The sequence below is a fragment of the Hemiscyllium ocellatum genome, chromosome 3 (genome assembly GCF_020745735.1).
Source record: "Hemiscyllium ocellatum isolate sHemOce1 chromosome 3, sHemOce1.pat.X.cur, whole genome shotgun sequence".
NCBI lineage: Eukaryota > Metazoa > Chordata > Chondrichthyes > Orectolobiformes > Hemiscylliidae > Hemiscyllium > Hemiscyllium ocellatum.
In genome coordinates, this window is record NC_083403.1 from 32,107,342 (window position 1) to 32,124,897 (window position 17,556).

The 17,556-nt window shown below is 41.5% G+C and overlaps 1 protein-coding gene across 6 annotated transcripts in view; it reads right to left on the reverse strand.

Annotated features, from left to right (window-relative positions):
* The window catches only part of sobpa (sine oculis binding protein homolog (Drosophila) a), a 433,378-nt gene that overhangs the window by 322,565 nt on the left and 93,257 nt on the right, over window positions 1-17,556 (reverse strand). For all 6 annotated transcript variants that reach the window (XR_009646484.1, XM_060849365.1, XM_060849357.1 and 3 more), the window contains exon 2: window positions 11,774-11,912. Coding sequence is in view for 5 of the 6 variants with exons in the window: in XM_060849365.1 (XP_060705348.1) it covers window positions 11,774-11,912 (139 nt within the window). In the remaining variant the exon portion in view is untranslated. The remainder of the gene's footprint in view (window positions 1-11,773; window positions 11,913-17,556) is intronic.

Consider the following 17,556-nt stretch of genomic DNA (forward strand, 5'->3'; position numbering starts at 1 on the left):
GTGTTTTTAATGAGTTCTGATCCCTATAAACACCAACAACTTTTTATTAAGTAAAGAATCCCCATAATGCCAACAAAAATGAAATGACTGTATATAATTTATTTTATTAAAAACCTGTGCTGTACCAACCAACTAATATCAACACAACTCAAACATTAATTAACAGGAAAAGAATGTTTAATTTTTTGTCATTTATAGGATTAGTAAATTTATGCATGGCACCAAAATTGAAGGTATAGTGGACAGTGAACAATAATTTATTTAAGCAACTCACAGGCAATTGTCTAACCATAGCAAAGAACAAGTTAATAATGGTGTTAACAGGGATGGAAAAGATTGGTTCTTATGTATATAATCAACAGATCACTTGCGATGTGGGAAAGATATTTTGGATGGTTTCATATCTCCAGTGGAAGAGCATGGAACAGAGTTTGTAAACAAAGTTTGCATCTGACAATTGTGATACCTTTAGAATGGCACAGAAAATGGACATTGTGCACAGTTAAACTGTGCATATAATATTAACCAAGTTAAAATTCCAGATTGACTTGAGAAGGTACAATGCGCGATTGTTCTATAATTCAGCAGCTTTGTTTGAAGATGTCTTACTATTGATAAGTGACATTGAATGAATTCTTGCAATGATTAGTTATCAGCAGTAAGATGTCCTGATATCTCTGATATAGAGAGAAAATTCTCTCCAAATTTAAATAGATATCAATTGTCTTGGATCGTCTAGTGAAAGTCACACTAACACATTCCTGCAGGCCTGCCTAACCAAGCAAGCAGGATAGCAGCAAATGTTGGCAATTCAGTCTTTGTCAGCTGTTCCCCTCCCACCTCCGATCACAGTTTGTCAACCACAGCAGGAGATCCTGTCCACAGACTCCTCAACCCCACTTCCTCCACTATCACTTCCTGAGTTGTGTCACAAATTTACTTTGCTTCTTGACGTCCTCTCTCTCTCTATTTACACCCAAACCACCTCAGGATTTTCAGTCCAGGTGGCATACCGACTGCTCAGTAAACATTTTTATTCCTGAGCTGCTGTCTCCAATCTTCTTGAGGCAGCACGTCCAGTTCCCATCAAACCCACCTTTTACTTTCATCATCCAACACCGGTAGTTTAATGACAGAAGCCACAAATTGTAAGGTCGCTCAATAATCTGAAACTGTCCATTAAGTCATTTCCGTGACATCAACTCCCCTAGTTGAACTCTTCCAATACAGTTCCACTGACATCTGACCAACAACGTCAAAAATTGTTCAGAATTGTCCTGTACACGAAAAGCAGAACAAATTCAACCCGACCAATTATGCCCCACAAGTTTAATCTCGATCATCAGTAAAGTGATGCAAAGTGTCATCTATGCTGTCAAGCAGCACCTGTTCAGTGACGGGGGATTGGGTTCCGCCAAGGCCTCTCAACTCCTGACCTCATTCCAGCCTTGGTTCAAACGTGGACAAAAGAGCTGAGTTCTAGAAGTGATCTGAGAGTGACAGCCCTTGACATTAAGGCTGCATTTGACTGAGTGTGGCATCATGGAGCTCTAGCAAAAGTGGAATCAATGGGGATCAGGGGGCAAACTCTCTGCTGGTTGGAATTATACCTGGCACATAGGAAGATGGTCATGGTTGTTCAAGGTCAGTCATCTCAGCTCTAGGACTTCTCTGCAGGAGTTCCTCAGGGTAATGTCCTTGGCCCAACCATCTTCAGCTGCTTCATCAATGACCTTCCCTTCATCATTAGGTCAGAAGTGGGGATGCTTGTTGATGATTGCACAATGTTCAGCACTATTCGTGACTTCTCAGATACTGAAGCAGTCTGTGTCCAGATGCAACAACATCTGGACAATAATTTGGTTTTGACTGACAGGTGGCAAGCAATATTTGCACCACACAAATGCCAGGCTATGACCATGTCCAAGAGGAGACAATACAACCATTACCCCTTGATGTTAAATGGCATTACTACCATTGAATCCCCCACTACCAATATCCTGAGGTTACCGTTAACCAGAAACTCAGCTGGACGCACCACATAAACACTGTGGCTCCAAGAGCAGGCCAGATGCTAGGGATCCTGTCGTGAGTGACTTACCTCCTGACTCCCCAAAGCCTGTCCACCATCTACAAAGCACAAGTCAGGAGTGAGATAGATACTTCTTTTCCTGGATGGGTGTCAATCCAACAACACACAAGATGCTTGACACCATCCAGGACAAAGAAGCCATACTTGATTGGCAATGCATCCACAAACATTCACTCCCTCCACCACCAATGCTCAGTTGCAGCAGTATGCACCAAAACTGCAGAAATTCACCAAAGATCCTGAGACAGCACCTTGCAAAAGAACCAACACTGCCATCTGGATGGACAAAGGCAGGAGATACATTGGAACCCCACCATGCACGTTCCCCTCCATGGCACTCACCATTCTGACTTGGAAATATATTGCTGTTCCTTCACTGTCACTGGATCAAATTCCTGGAATTCCCTTCCTAATGGCATTGTGGGTCAACCTACAGCACATGGACTGCAGCGGTTCAAGAAGGCAGCTAACCACCACCTTCTCAAGGACACCTAGGGACGGGCAATAAATGCTGGTCAGCCAGTGATATCCACATCCCACGAGTGAATAAAAAATCATCATCACTACATGGGGAACTAGAGTTTTTATTCCTGTCCTGCACAATGACACTGTTGAAATTAAATCATTGAGGAAGGATGCCATATGCACCTGAGGCAGTACACATGGTCTCTAACTCCAAAGAGATCATTCTTATAGAAAAAGTATTCTTGCATATTCTGCTGTTCCCATAGAGATCTTTCTCAATAAAGCTGCCACTGCACTCAGGACGCAAATAGTGGCAAAGGATCTGTTGCTCAGTCGTAGCTCATTGTTAGACCGATCAGCAGCTGCAGAATCACACTGTGGTATTTCCTCCTGCCTTCTGAGCCAATTAATGTCGCAGCATTGATCGAAACGTGGGCCTGCTGTGAGCAATCCCAGCTGTAGCTCTGCACAAATTCAGAAACATCTTTCCCCACTGCTAACATCAGATGATATCGCAGCGCATCAATTCTCATTGCCAAACCAAGTGATTGAGACACAAGCTGCGTCCAGGCTAAATTCAGATGCAAATGTTGAGTAATTGGCTAAAAACTTAACTCTGACTGGAGCTGTACATAACTCACAACTGAAGCTTTTGTTTCCACGTTAGGTGGTTTTACCACATCTCCCATTTATTGACACAGATTTTTGGTAGCTCTGCTTTTTTTTAAGCTTGTGTCTGAAAATGTGAGTACAATATATTTATAATTGTTTTGAAAGTGGATCACCAATCAGCTTCAACCACTGGTGAAACTCATCTACAAAAATAGAAGCAAATGCTGGAAATCTTAAATAAAAACAGAAAATTCCAGAGCAACTCGTCACATCTCTAAGCATCTGAAGTTCTGAAGAGTCGTACTGGACTTGAAATGTTTGCTTTGTTTCTCTCTGCAGATTCTGCCCAGACCTGCTGGATCTCCTCCGCTGTTGTGAACAAGTGATCGTGGATATGCTATATTACCTCATCCATGCTTTTAAGATCATGGAGGTGCTTTTTAAATCAACTGCATTCTGTCTACAGTCTTAGGTCTACAGTGTAAGATGAAGAAAACACGGTAAGGAACAAGAGAGCATCAGAAGGTTTACTTGAAGTTCTTTTCAAAACCTATTAGTACAACATAAGCAATTCTTGAAATGATTTGTTGAATCAGACAGCATGATGCTATCATGTCACCCACATGACACCTTATCAGCTTTGTAACTGCAAAGAAATGATTGTAACTGCTCCAATATGTTGTCTGTGCTGTTAGTTTGTATAAAAGCTTCACCAGACCTTCACTAAAAAGCTGAAAATCATTGCAGCGGCCCAAGCAATGCAGATGCACCAAATGCTAGGGCTCTCATTTTCTCACATGTTTATCAAAGACTCCTAACAGTAGAAGCTCTCAAGCTATTATGCATCTTCTGTAAGATATTCTTCTTAAGACTTAAAGGGATGGCTGGAAAATGGGAAGCCTTCAGAAATGAGATAACAAGAATCCAGAGAAAGTATATTCCTGTCAGGGTGAAAGGAAAGGCTGGTAGGTATAGGGAATGCTGGATAACGAAAGAAATTGAGGGTTTGGTTAAGAAAAAGAAGGAAGCATATGTCAGGTATAGACAGGATAGATTGAGCGAATCCTTAGAAGAGTACAAAGATAGTAGGAGTGTACTTAAGAGGGAAATCATGAGGGCAAAATGGGGACATGAGATAGCTTCGGCAAATAGAATTAAAGAGAATCCAAAGGGTTTTCACAACTATATTAAGGACAAAAGGGTAACTAGGGAGAGAATAGGGCCCCTCAAGGTGGCCTTTGCGTGGAGCCACAGAAAATGCGTGAGATAGTAAATGAATATTTTGCATCAGTATTTACTGTGGAAAAGGATATGGAAGATATAGACTGTAGGGAAATAGATGGTGACATCTTGCAAAATGTCCAGCTTACAGAGGAGGAAGTGCTGGATGTCCTGAAACTGTTAAAGGTGGATAAATCTCCAGGACCTGATCAGGTATACCCGAAGACTCTGTGGGAAGCTAGGGAAGTGATTGCTGGGCCTCTTGCTGAGATATTTGTATCATCGCTATTCACAGGTGAGGTGCCGGAAAACTGGAGGTTGTCAAACGTGGTGCCACTCTTTAAGAAAGGTGGTAAAGACAAGCCAGGGAACTATAGACCAGTGAGCCTGCCCTCAGTGGTGGGCAAGTTGTTGGAGGGAATCCTGAGGGACAGGAAGTACATGTATTTGGAAAGGCAAGTTCCTATTTGGGATAGTCAACATGGCTTTGAGCATGGGAACTCATGTCTCACAAACTTAATTGAGTTTTTTGAAGAAGTAACAAAGACGATTGATGACGGCAGTGCAGTAGATTTGGTCTATATGGGAGACTGATTAGCAAGGTTAGATGTCATGGAATACAGGGAGAACTAGCCATTTGGATACTGAACTGGCTCAAAGGTAGAAGACAGAGGGTGGTGGTGGAGGGTTGCTTTTCAGACTGGAGGCCTGTGACCAGTGGAGTGCCACAAGGATCGGTGCTGGGTCCTCTACATTTTGTCATTTAAATAAATGATTTGGATGCGAGCATAAGAGGTACCGTAAGTAAGTTTGCAGATGACACCAAAGTTGGAGGTGTAGTTAACAGCGAAGAGGGTTACCTCAGATTACAACAGGATCTGGACCAGATGGGCCAATGGGCTGAGAAGTGGCAGATGGAGTTTAATTCAGATAAATGCGAGGTGCTGCATTTTGGGAAAGCAAATCTTAGCAGGACTTATACAGTTAATGGTAAGGTCCTAGGGAGTGTTGCTGAACAAAGAGACCTTCGAGTGCAGGTTCATAGCTCCTTGAAAGTGGAGTCGCAGGTAGATAGGATAGTGAAGGCGGCGTTTGGTATGCTTTCTTTTATTGGTCAGAGTATTGAGCACAGGAGTTGGGAGGTCATGTTGCGGCTGTACAGGACATTGCTTAGGCCACTGTTGGAATATTGCATACAATTCTGGTCTCCTTCTTATTGGAAAGATGTTGTGAAATTTGAAAGGGTTCAGAAAAGATTTACAAGGATGTTGACAGGGTTGGAGGATCTGAGGTATAGGGAGAGGTTGAACAGGCTGGGGCTGTTTTCCCTGGAGCGTCGGAGGCTGAGGGGTGACCTTATAGACGTTTACAAAATTATGAGGGGCATGGATAGGATGAATAGACAAAGTCTTTTCCCTGAGGTAGGGAAGTCTAGAACTAGAGGGCATAGGTTTAGGGTGAGAGGGGAAAGATATAAAAAGAAACCTAAGGGGCAACTTTTTCACGCAGAGGTTGGTACGTGTATGGAATGAGCTGCCAGAGGATGTGGTGGAGGCTGGTACAATTGCAACATTTAAGAGGCATTTGGATTGGCATATGAATAAGAAGGGTTGGGAGGGATATGGGCCAGGTGCTGGCAGGTGGACTAGATTGGGTTGGGGTATCTGGTTGGCATGGACGGTTGGACCGAAGGGTCTGTTTCCATGCTGTACATCTCTATGACTCTATGACTCTACAATGACAAATTCTTTAAATTAAAACCTAATTGCATTACAGGAATAATATGTTAATCACTAAAATAATTATATATGGGTATATGTGCACAAAAGATGCCGCCATAATCCCTCCTCCTTCATTGCGTTGAAGGGTCTATATGATTTATAATGATAGACCATTAAACAAGATTGGGTTTCTCTTAACAAGATGTAGTTTACTGCATTGTGGCAGCTTGGTACGAGTTCCGTGAGTAAAACAGACATTGTTCCTGCGAAAAGGAGAAAGTGAGGACTGCAGATGCTGGAGAGTCAGAGTCGAAAAGTGGGGTGCTGGAAGTGCACAGCCAGTCAGGCAGCACCTGAGGAGCAGGAGAATCGACGCTTTGGGCAAGTACCCCTCACTCTCCTGCTCCTCGGATGCTGCCTGACCTGCTGTGCTTTTCCAGCACCACACGTTTTGACATTGTTACTACAAAGATTGACAGACACAGATGATACACAGGCCCCTACAAGAACCCAAGATATTCTCCCAATCTCCCTGCCCAAGACTATTTGACAAAAGCAGGATAGGTGGAGCTTAAAGTCATCTCCAACATTAATCATTTCAGAACCATTACTTTATACAACATCTCCCCGCAAAGCTTTTTCCCCTCCATTATTAACATTTATACACATGTATGTAATTACACTTAACACTGCAACAACTCCCCACCAGTCTCTGATATCACAAATACAGGTAGTCTGAAGCTGTTACAATTCTTTCAGACTCAGTGAAAGTGAAGAGTGCAGATGCTGGAGATTAGAGTCGAGAGTGTGGTGCTGGAAAAGCACAGCAGGTCAGGCAACTTCCAAGGAGCAGGAAAATCAATGTTTCCGGCAAAAGCTTTTGCCCGAAATGTCGATTTTCCAGCTCCTTGGATGCTGCCTAACCTGTTGTGCTTTTCCAGCATCACACTCTTGATTCTTTCAGACCAGTCTCTCCTCGGAGGGCTGGTAATGTTAGAACCGTAGAAACTATAGCACAGAAAGAAGCCATTCAGCCAATCATGTCTGCGCCAGCCAATAAAGTAAAAACTTGCCCCCTATGCAAACACCAACTACCAGCAGCTGGTCCATACTTCAGATACAAATCCAGGTACTTTTTCGATAGGCTGAGGGCTTCTGCATCCACTGGGCAGCCAATTCCAGACATCCGGCATCCTGTGGGTGAAAATGCTTTCCTTTATGCCTCTCTAATCCTTCCACCAATCAGCTTAAATTCGTGCCCCCTCATTCTACTGTATCAACATCAGAAAAACCACCAGCTCTTATGGGATGGCGTTGGCTAGTGATGGAGCATGTTTCCCAAGATTACCTCACAAATATGGTGGTCAAAAATTGTATTGATGCTGACTTATCAGCAATATTAATTAGGACCGTGGTATAGCCACGGGAATCAGTATGGGTGTCTGTGGGGCCCTGGGAGGAGGAGACTAGGGGAAAAAAGTATGGGTACTGTAGATGGTGCTCCCAGGGATGAGAGCCTCAGTGGGGGTGTGATGAGGGAGATAGAATAAAACAGTGAAATATTATTTAATTTATTTGAATTTAGTTTAAGTTAGTATTTATTTAATATGTTTGCAGATTAGTTTAAGTTAAGTAGATATGTTCGTTCTGGGAAAATAGTAGGTTGTTCATTAACAATAGTACTGCGTTATGGCTTTGTTGTACTGCCTTTTTTTCTGTTTTGATGGGTTTTTTTTGTGTATACATGTTTTGTAACAGACTTTAAAAGATTTTTAATAAAAATATTTATAAAAAAAAGTGTCCTCTGGTGATTGACCTCTCTGCTGGAGGAAACTCTGTCGACTCTGTCAAGGCCCCTTGTAATATTGTAAATCACTATCAAATCAGTCATCAGCTTCAAACCAACACAGAGAATGCTGGCGTAACTCAGCACGTCAGCATCTGTAGAGAGAGAAACAGAGTTAAGGTTTTGAAGCTGGGAATGACTCTTTTTCAGAAGGCTTCTGTTTCTCCCTCCACAGATGCTGCCGGTCCTGCTGAGTTACTCCAGCATTTTCTGAATCTGTTTCAGATTTACAGCATCTGCAGTATTTTGAGTTCTCCGCTTAATCTCTTCTAAGAAAGATAACTCTAGCCTTTTGAATCTTTTCCCATTCCTGAAATGTCCAAGCCCTGACAACATTTTTGTACGTCTGATCTGTACTCTCTCAGAGCAATTATGTCTTTCCTGCAATACAGCGACCAGAACTATACACACAATTCCAGCAGGAACCTAACCAATGTCTTATACCGTTCTAGCATTACCTCCCTGTTTTTGTACTAAATTCTTCATCCAATAAATGAAAGTATTCTGTCTAGTTTCTTTACCATCTTAACTAACTGTCTTACCACTTTCAAGGACCTGTGCATAGGGTCATTAAAGGTCACTCACTTCCCTTTAATATCCTCCATCTATCATGTATTCCCTTGCATTTTTTTGCCCTTTTCACATGTATTACCTCCCTTTTCTTGAAACTGAATTCCATTTGTCACGTTTCTGCCCATTGATGTCATTCTGGAGTCATTGCTATCTTTCTCACTTCCAACTACATGACACATTTTGGGTCATCTGCAAATTCCCCAAATATGCTTCTCATGTTTAAATCTAAATCATTAATACATATAACAAATGTCAAGGGACCTAGCATTTAGCAGTGTGGGATGCCACTGTTAACTGCTTTCCTTTTCAAAAGCATTTATTGAGTATTATGCTTCATTGTCTGTTCCACGTTTAACTTGGTTCCAAAAGCTTTACATCAAACATCAAATCACATGATAAAAGAGTATAAAATCATCCTCTGGTGTACTGTTGTACTAGTCCACCAGATAGTTTCTCATCCTTGATCATGGTACTGGAGAATCGCTGCTTCCTTAGCAGTATCTCTGCCACTGGTGCTAATAAATTCTGCTTTGAAGATGAAGAATTGAAATGTTCCTCTTAAACTTGTTTATCTCATCCACTGATGTCAAATTCAAATCAGTCTTGATAATTTGTTCTATGGGTAAGTTTGCTGCCTGTACAGGCAATGAGTTGCATTGCTCATTCTTGTTGTCAGTCTTTTTTCCTACTTGCAAACTCAACTGATTTCTGTCATCTGTAGGTGCTTCACTCAAGACAGGAATGGAAAGAAGATTCCCTTCTCACAAAGGACCTATGCAATTTCCAATGGCAAAGCATCAACCACAGTCAAGTCTTAACTAGATGAAGAGGAATTTCTTTAGCTACAAGGTGGTGAATCTCTGGACCTCAACTGCTGCAGAAGGCTGTCGAGGCCAAGTCTTTCTGTGTCTTTAAGATTCAGGTAGATAGGTTCTTTATCAGCAAGTGGATCAAGAGTTATGGGGAGAAGGCAGGAGAATAAGGTTGATAAACATATTCAGCCATATTGAATGGCAGAGCAGATTCAATGGGCTGAATGGCCTAACTCTGCTCCTGAATCTTATGGTCTTAAGATCTCGTTTATTGCATGATAGGAATCTGATATAAACTACATTAGCTAGTTCGACAATATTACAAAGACAGTGAGAAGACATAGATGGCACATCTGCCCCCTTCCAGAACCAGAACTACTCTCAAAAAGTCCCTACCCAAGAATGTACGACACCATTAGATTGGGTGGGGCTTAATTCAGTCTCTAACAGTAACCCCTTAAAGAATCATTATCCTATACAACAACTGTAGGATATGCAGTAAACTACAAATTCAACGTGGTTCAACATTACGACTGCAAATTAGCAGCACATCATTTGTAATAATTAACAATAGCAATATTTGGAACACTAAAAATCATGCCATAAGATGATGGAAGCACGCTGAACACTCATTCTTTACTGAAGAGTTAGAGTCCAATAGGTTTCTGAGATATATTAACAGAAAAAAACAATATTTTGGGCGTAAACAGGAAACGCTATTGTGCCCTGACCCATTGCCAGAGTTCAACCCATTAATTTATATATACAACTCATCTCTCAATCCCTACTTGGCAAGAATAAATCAAATTTAACATCAATGATTGAGAACTTCCCAGAAAAATAGTAACTACGAGAATAATTTGATAATTCAACACAAGATTAATAACCTTTTAAGCAATTGCAGCTTAATAAGAAAGGCAGCACAGATTTGAGAGTGACAATCTCCCCTTGACATTCCATGGCCATTACTGTTGCTGAATCTTCCATTATCAGCATCTTGGGGATTATCACTGACCAGAAACTGAACTGGATCAACCAAATAAATACTGTGGCTACAAGAGCAGGTCCTGACTCCCCAAAACCTTTTGAGCATCTACAAGGTAAACATCAGGAGTGTGATGAAAAACTCCCGCTTGCCTGAATGAGTGCAATTCCAATAACTCTCAAGAAGTTCAGCATTAACTAGGACTGAGCACTCCACTTGGTTAGCACCTTGTCCACCAACTTAAATATTCACTTTCTCCACCAACTTCACAGCGACAACAAGGTGCAACATCTACAGCCACTTTTATTCTTTAGATGAAGACAAGCAAACAGGAAATGCCCAAGGGACTTAGTGCAGCTGGACAATTGCAGAAACAACATGTATTTATAACTACAAGATGTCAATTGGAATAACAAATCTGGTTTTAAAATGTTGAAATGCCACTGTAAACTGGTGAAAACCTTATTCACAATCCCCAAAAAGTACTGAAAGCCAATTTTAAGGTTGAGTTTACACTTGTTTTATGGGACACATTATGTTAAATGGACAACACTAGTAACAAATAGCAATGAATTATCATGAGAAAACACCTCCCAATACTGGCTCGCCTTCTTACAGAAATCTGCATCATCGTTTAATGAAAATACATTAAAACAGCAAAACAAGGTTATGTCATGCATTGGGTCACAGATGAGAACAGGAAGAAAATACCTCTTGACAACAAAGACAGCGCTTTCATCAACACAATGAAAATGAGGACAGACTTAAGACATGAAGTAATTTTTGAACTGAAGGAACAAGATTAAACTGTATACTCAAATACCTCTCAGAGCTAAACAACCTGGGTCAGTAATCCACATTTAGAACAGAGGTTGAAAAACAAATGATCCTGAATGATCGCAAACACTCATTAATTAATTATTTCTCATCAATCCTGAGGCTATGCTACAGGGTACCAGTTTCCAAATATTTAACATCTCTATCTAAATTTCCTCTCTGATATTCCATTAGAGGCACCAATCCATTTATTTTAATCTATTATTTTTACTGAAATCCAGAAAGATTAATCTTATATTAAAGTTTTAAGCCTGGTATCCCACAACATAACTAGAAATCCAGCATGTATCCAGGTCTTAACTTAACAAATTATGATGCTTTTTTGACATGAACAGCTTGACATAATTCTGAAATTAAAATCTGGCAAGCAAATGAATAAGAACCAAAATTCCAGGTCTAGTGTTCAACTAATACAACAATTTAATTGAAAATAAGCTTCTGGATGAACAAGACTGTATGTACATCTAATGTAACATCCCATCCACCATCAGACAATACAAATAAATGCCTCAGAAGCTCTGCTCTGGAGAGTTTCTGACTGCAGTTGATCAACACATGCAATGTATAACAAACACAGAACATGCAAGGCAAGACAGAGTCTTTCGTTACCTTTCAGTACAGAAACATGTTGGCGGCCCTCAACATCCACAGGGTAGTTCTTAATTTCAATATCTTCTCCTTCCTTTAATTCCACTTTATCATATCCGTACCAGCCAAGGAGTTCGTTCATGGTGTTTTCTGCAAAATTCTGATAGAAAATAATTAAATGTAGGTGTAAGCAATTAAATAATTCTGCTAGGTGGATGCATTGACAAAATCTCTCTCCCATTCTGACAGAGCAGTTCACAAAATACCTTTGTCCACCTCCTGCATTGTGACACTAACAGGGGGGAATGTGGTTGAGCCTCAATGTGACAGTCACATATTTAAAAACGGATTAGTTTGAAATGCAATTAGTTTCATACTTGACATTTTTGAAAATTCATTCATACAAAATTCAGTGTGCTACAACAGTAAGGTTACCAGTTGCATGTATCGGCACTGAGAATGGAATGCCTACTCGCATGATGCGCAAGAGAACAGTGGTAGAAAAGCTGACAGGAATTTTATTTCGAATAAATTTCTTCTTGGTTGCTGTTGCTGTGTGGACCTGTAAACAAAAATGAGACTTTCTAAAATAAACATTAAACACTCCAGATATGAAAATGGATAACACTTATTTGTGTCACATCCTTCAGAGTGGACTTCTGTCATTTTTTCAAAGTCAATGCATGTTATTTAGAAAATGAAACAAATTACAACATACATACTGTCAGTATACAAATCTTAGTTCGCCACACACCACAAAGTAGATCTGAAAATGATAATGTTACTTGTCAAAAGCAGAATGGGCAAGAAGAAGTAGAGTTATTGATGTTACATAACAAACATGGCAGCCAATTTGTACACAGGAAGGTTCCAAAAACATATCAGGCCAATGTCCAGATCACTCGGCCAACAAAGGTATCGTGGTCAAGTCACTAGGGGAACAGTGTATTCCACTCAACTTTCCAACACAAAAACAAAACACATTTAGTTTTAATGAGAAAAATGATAAATCATTTCTGGTTGTCTAAGTACCTTTGGCGAAAGTGAGCACTGCAGATGCTGGAGATAGAGTCGAGAGTGTGGTGCTAGAAACGCACAGCATGTCAAGCAGCAGCCGAGGAGCAGGAGAATCGATGGTTCAGGCAAAAGCCCTTCATCAGAATGATGAGGTATTTCTGATGAAGGGCTTTTGCTCGAGACGTCAACTCTCCTGCCACTCAGATACTGCCTGACGTGCTGTGCTTTGCTAGCACCACACTCTCGACTCTAAGTACTGATAGAACCATTTAGCAGCAGCAATATTCCATTTGGCCCTTCAAACCTACTTTACCATTTATTGAAGTCAGGGCTGATCTGATCATCCTCAATTCTACTTTCCTGTCTTGTCTCCATAACCCTTGATCCCCTTGCTGATTAAAACACTGTATCTCAGCCTTGAACACACTTAACAACACAATGTCTACAGTGCTCTGTAGTAAAGAATTCCATACATTCACTATCCTCTGAGAGAAGAAATTCCTTCTGGAATTTCCTCCATAAAGGCATTGTGAGTCAACCTACAGCACATGGACTGTAGAGATTCAGGAAGACAGCTCACCGCCACCTTTTTGAAAGAAACTATTGCATATTTTCTCTCTCTTTCAAGTTGATGCTATCTTTTAAGTTTCTTGGTTAACTGTAATTGGTTTCTCCCTTACTGAGAATCCTTCTTCATCACTGGGATGAATGTTTATTTTGAATCATGAACTAGGTTTTAAAATTTTTACAATTGATTATCAACTGTATTTTCCGCTGAACTCCTTCCCTTGTCTATTCCAGCCAACGCTGCCTTCATTCCTTTATAATTACCTTTATTAAAGTTTAGCACACTTGTTTCCACTCCTAGTTAGTAATCCCCAAACTGAATGCCAAATTATGCTCACTGTTCCGCTGGGGATCTTTTACTCAGATTCTTTATGAAACCCATTGCACTACACATTCTCAGACTCAAATCGCCTGATCACTGGTTGGGTCTACAACATTTTGCTGGAAGAAACTATCATTTCTTTCTCGTGGCTACCTCAGCCAACTTGATTTCCCTAATCGACACGAAGTTTAATGTTATCATGGTTAATGTATTGTCTTTTTGACATGCCCACATTATTTCCTGATTTATCGTGTTCTCCAGTATAGGTACTGTTAAGGGGCCAAAAGAGGACTTCCGCCAGTATCTTCTTCCCTCAGTCAAATTTTATCTATCGATTTGATCCAAGATGATCTGGTCCTATCGTACTTATATTCCATTACATACTAACAAAACTACACCACCATCCTTTCCTGCTGCTGGTCCCTCTGAAAAGTCATATACCCCAAATATTTAGAACATAGAGCCATAGAGTCATAGAGATGTACAGCACAGAAACAGACCTTGCAAATTTATCAGCTCCCCAGGTCTTCTAGTTCCTGACTCTAATTCTTAGCTGCTTACTAATTCAGAGAACTTAAGAGTCGTAGAGATGTACAGCACGGAAACAGACCCTTCGGTCCAACCTGTTCATGCCGACCCAATCTACCTGCCAGCACCTAGTCCATATCCCTCCAAACCCTTCCTATTCATATATCCATCCAAATGCCTCTTAAATGTTGTAATTGTACCAGCCTCCACCACTTCCTCTGGTAGCTCATTCCATACATGTATCACCCTCTGAGTGAAAATGTTGCCTCTTAGGTGTCTTTTATATCTTTCTCCTCTCACACTAAACCTATGCCCTCTAGGTCTGGACTCCCCCACCCCAGGGAAAAGACTTTGTCTATTTATCCTGTCCATTCCACTCATAATTTTGTAAACCTCTATAAGGTCACTCCTCAACCTCCGATGCTCCAAAGAAAACAGCCCCAGTCTATTCAGTCTTTCCCTGTAGCTCAAATCCTCCAACCCTGGCAACATCCTTGCAAATCTCTTCTGAACCCTTTCAAGCTTCACAACATCTTTCCGATAGGAAGGAGACCAGAATTGCACGCAATATTCCAGCAGTGGCCTAATCAATGTCCTGTACAGTCGCAACATGACCTCACAACTCCTGTACTCAATACTCTGACTGATAAAGGAAGGCATACCAAACGCCTTCTTCACTATCCTATCTACTTGCAACTCCACTTTCAAGGAGCTATGAACCTGCACTCCAAGGTCTCTTTGTTCAGCAACACTCCCTTGGACATTACCATTAAGTATATAAGTCCTGCTAAGATTTGCTTTCCCAAAATGCAGCACCTCACATTTATCTGAATTAAACTCCATCTGCCACTTCTCAGCCCATTGGCCCATCTGATCAAGTTCCTGTTGTAATCTTAGGTAACCTTCTTTGCAGTCCACTACACCTCCAATTTTGATATCATCTGCAAACTTACTAACTGTACCTCTTATGCTCACATCCAAATCATTTACATAAATGACAAAAAGTAGAGGGCCCAGCACCAATCCTTGTGGCACTCCACTGGTCACAGACCTCCAGTCTGAAAAACAACCCTCCACCACCACCCTCTGTTTTGTACCTTTGAGCCAGTTCTGTATCCAAATGGCTAGTTCTCCCTGTAATTCTGTGAGATCTAACCTCGTTAATCAGTCTCCCATGAGGAACCTTGTTGAACACCTTACTGAAGTCCATATAGCTCACATCTACTCTCTACCCTCATCAATCTTCTTTGTTGCTCCTTCAAAAAACTCAATTAAGTTGTAAGAGATGATTTCCCAAGCACAAAGCCATATTGAGTATCCCTAATCAGTCCTTGCCTTTCCAAATACATGTATGTCCTATCCCTAAGGATTCCCACCAACAATTTGCCCACTACTGATGTTAGGCTCGATGGTGTATAGTTCCCTGGCTTGTCCTTACCACCCTTCTTAAACAGTGGCACCAATCAATCACACCGACCTGTGGCCCAACATTTCAACCCCTCCCACTCGGCTGAGGACATGGAGATCCTGGGCCTCCTTCACCGCCGCTCCCTCACCACCCGTCGCCTGGTGGAAGAACGCCTCATCTTCCGCCTCGTAACACTTCAACCCCAGGGCCTCAATGTGAACTTCAACAGTTCCCTCATTTCCCCTTCCCCCACCTCACCCCAGTTCCAAACTTCCAGCTCAGCACCATCCCCACGACTTGTCCTATCTGCCTATCTTCTTTTCCACCTATCCACTCCACCCTCCTCCCTGATCTATCACCTCTATCCCCTCCCCCACTCATCTATTGTACTCTATGCTACTTTCTCCCCACCCCCACCCTTCTCTCATTTATCTCTCCACCCTTCAGGCTCTCTGCCTGTATTCCTGATGAAGGGCTTTTGCCCGAAACATCGATTTTACTGCTCCTCGGATGCTGCCTGAACTGCTTTGCTCTTCCAGCACCACTAATCCAGAACCTGGTTTCCAGCATCTGCAGTCATTGTTTTCACCTAGTGGCACCAAGTTAGCCAACCTCCAGTTTTCCAGCACCTCACCTGTGAATATCTCAGCAAGGGGCCCAGCAATCACTTCTCTAGCTTCCCAAAGAGTTCTAGGGTACACCTGATCAGGACAAGAGGATTTATTCACATTTAAGACATCGAGCACTTTCTCCTATGTAATATGGACATTTTTTTCCAAGATGTCACTATCTATTTCCCTACAGTGTATATCTTCCATGACCTTTTCCACAGTAAATTCGCAATACAGGCTCTTCGGCCCTCAATGTTGTGTTGACCTGTGGAACCGAGCTGAAACCTATCTATTCTTCATTATTCCATTCTCATCCATATGTCTATCCAATGACCATTTAAACACCCTTTAAGTTGGTGAGTTTACTACTGTTGCAGGCAGGGTGCTCCACACCCCTATTACTCCCTGAGTAAAAAAACTACCTCTAACATTCATCTTATATTTACCTCCCCTCAATTTAAAGCTAAGTCCGCTCGTACTAGCCATCGCCATCCAAGGAAAAAGGCTCTCCCTGTCCACCCTATTTAACCCTCTGATTATCTTATATGTCTCATTTAAGTCATCTCTCAACCTTCTTCTCTGTAATGAAAACAGCCTCAAGTCCCTCAGCCTTTCCTCATAAGACCTTCCCTCCAGACCAGCTAACATCCTGGTAAATCTCCTCTCCAAAGATTCCACATCCTTACTATAATGCAGTGACCAGAACTGTACACAATACTCCAAATGCAGCTGCACCAGAGTTTTGTACAGCTGCAGCATGACCTCATGGTTGCGAAACTCAAGCCCTTTAACCAATAAAAGCTAATGCACTATATGCTTTCTTAACAACCCTATCAATCTGGGTGGCAACTTTCAGGGATCTGTGTACATGGAAACAGAGATTTCTCTGCTCATCTACACTACTAGGAATCTTATCATTAGCCCAGTACTCTTTATTCCTGTTGTCCTTTCCAAAGTGAATCACCTCACACTTCACCGCATTAAACTCCATTTGCCATCTCAGCCCAGCTCTGCAGCTTATCTATGTCCCTCTATAACCTGCAACATTCTTCAGCACTATCCATAACTCCACTAACCTTAATGTCATCCACAAATTTACTAACTCAGCCTTCTACACCCTCATCTAGGTTATTTATAAAAATGACGAACAGCAGTGGACCCAACACCAAGCCTTGCGGTACACCACTGGTAACTGAACTCCAGGATGGACATTTTCCATCAACCACCACCCTCATCACCACATCTGTCTTCTTTCAGCTAGCCAATTTTTGATCCAAACTTCTAAATCACCCTCAATCCCATGCCTCCTTAATTTGTGCAACGGCCTACCATGGGGAACCATATCAAACAC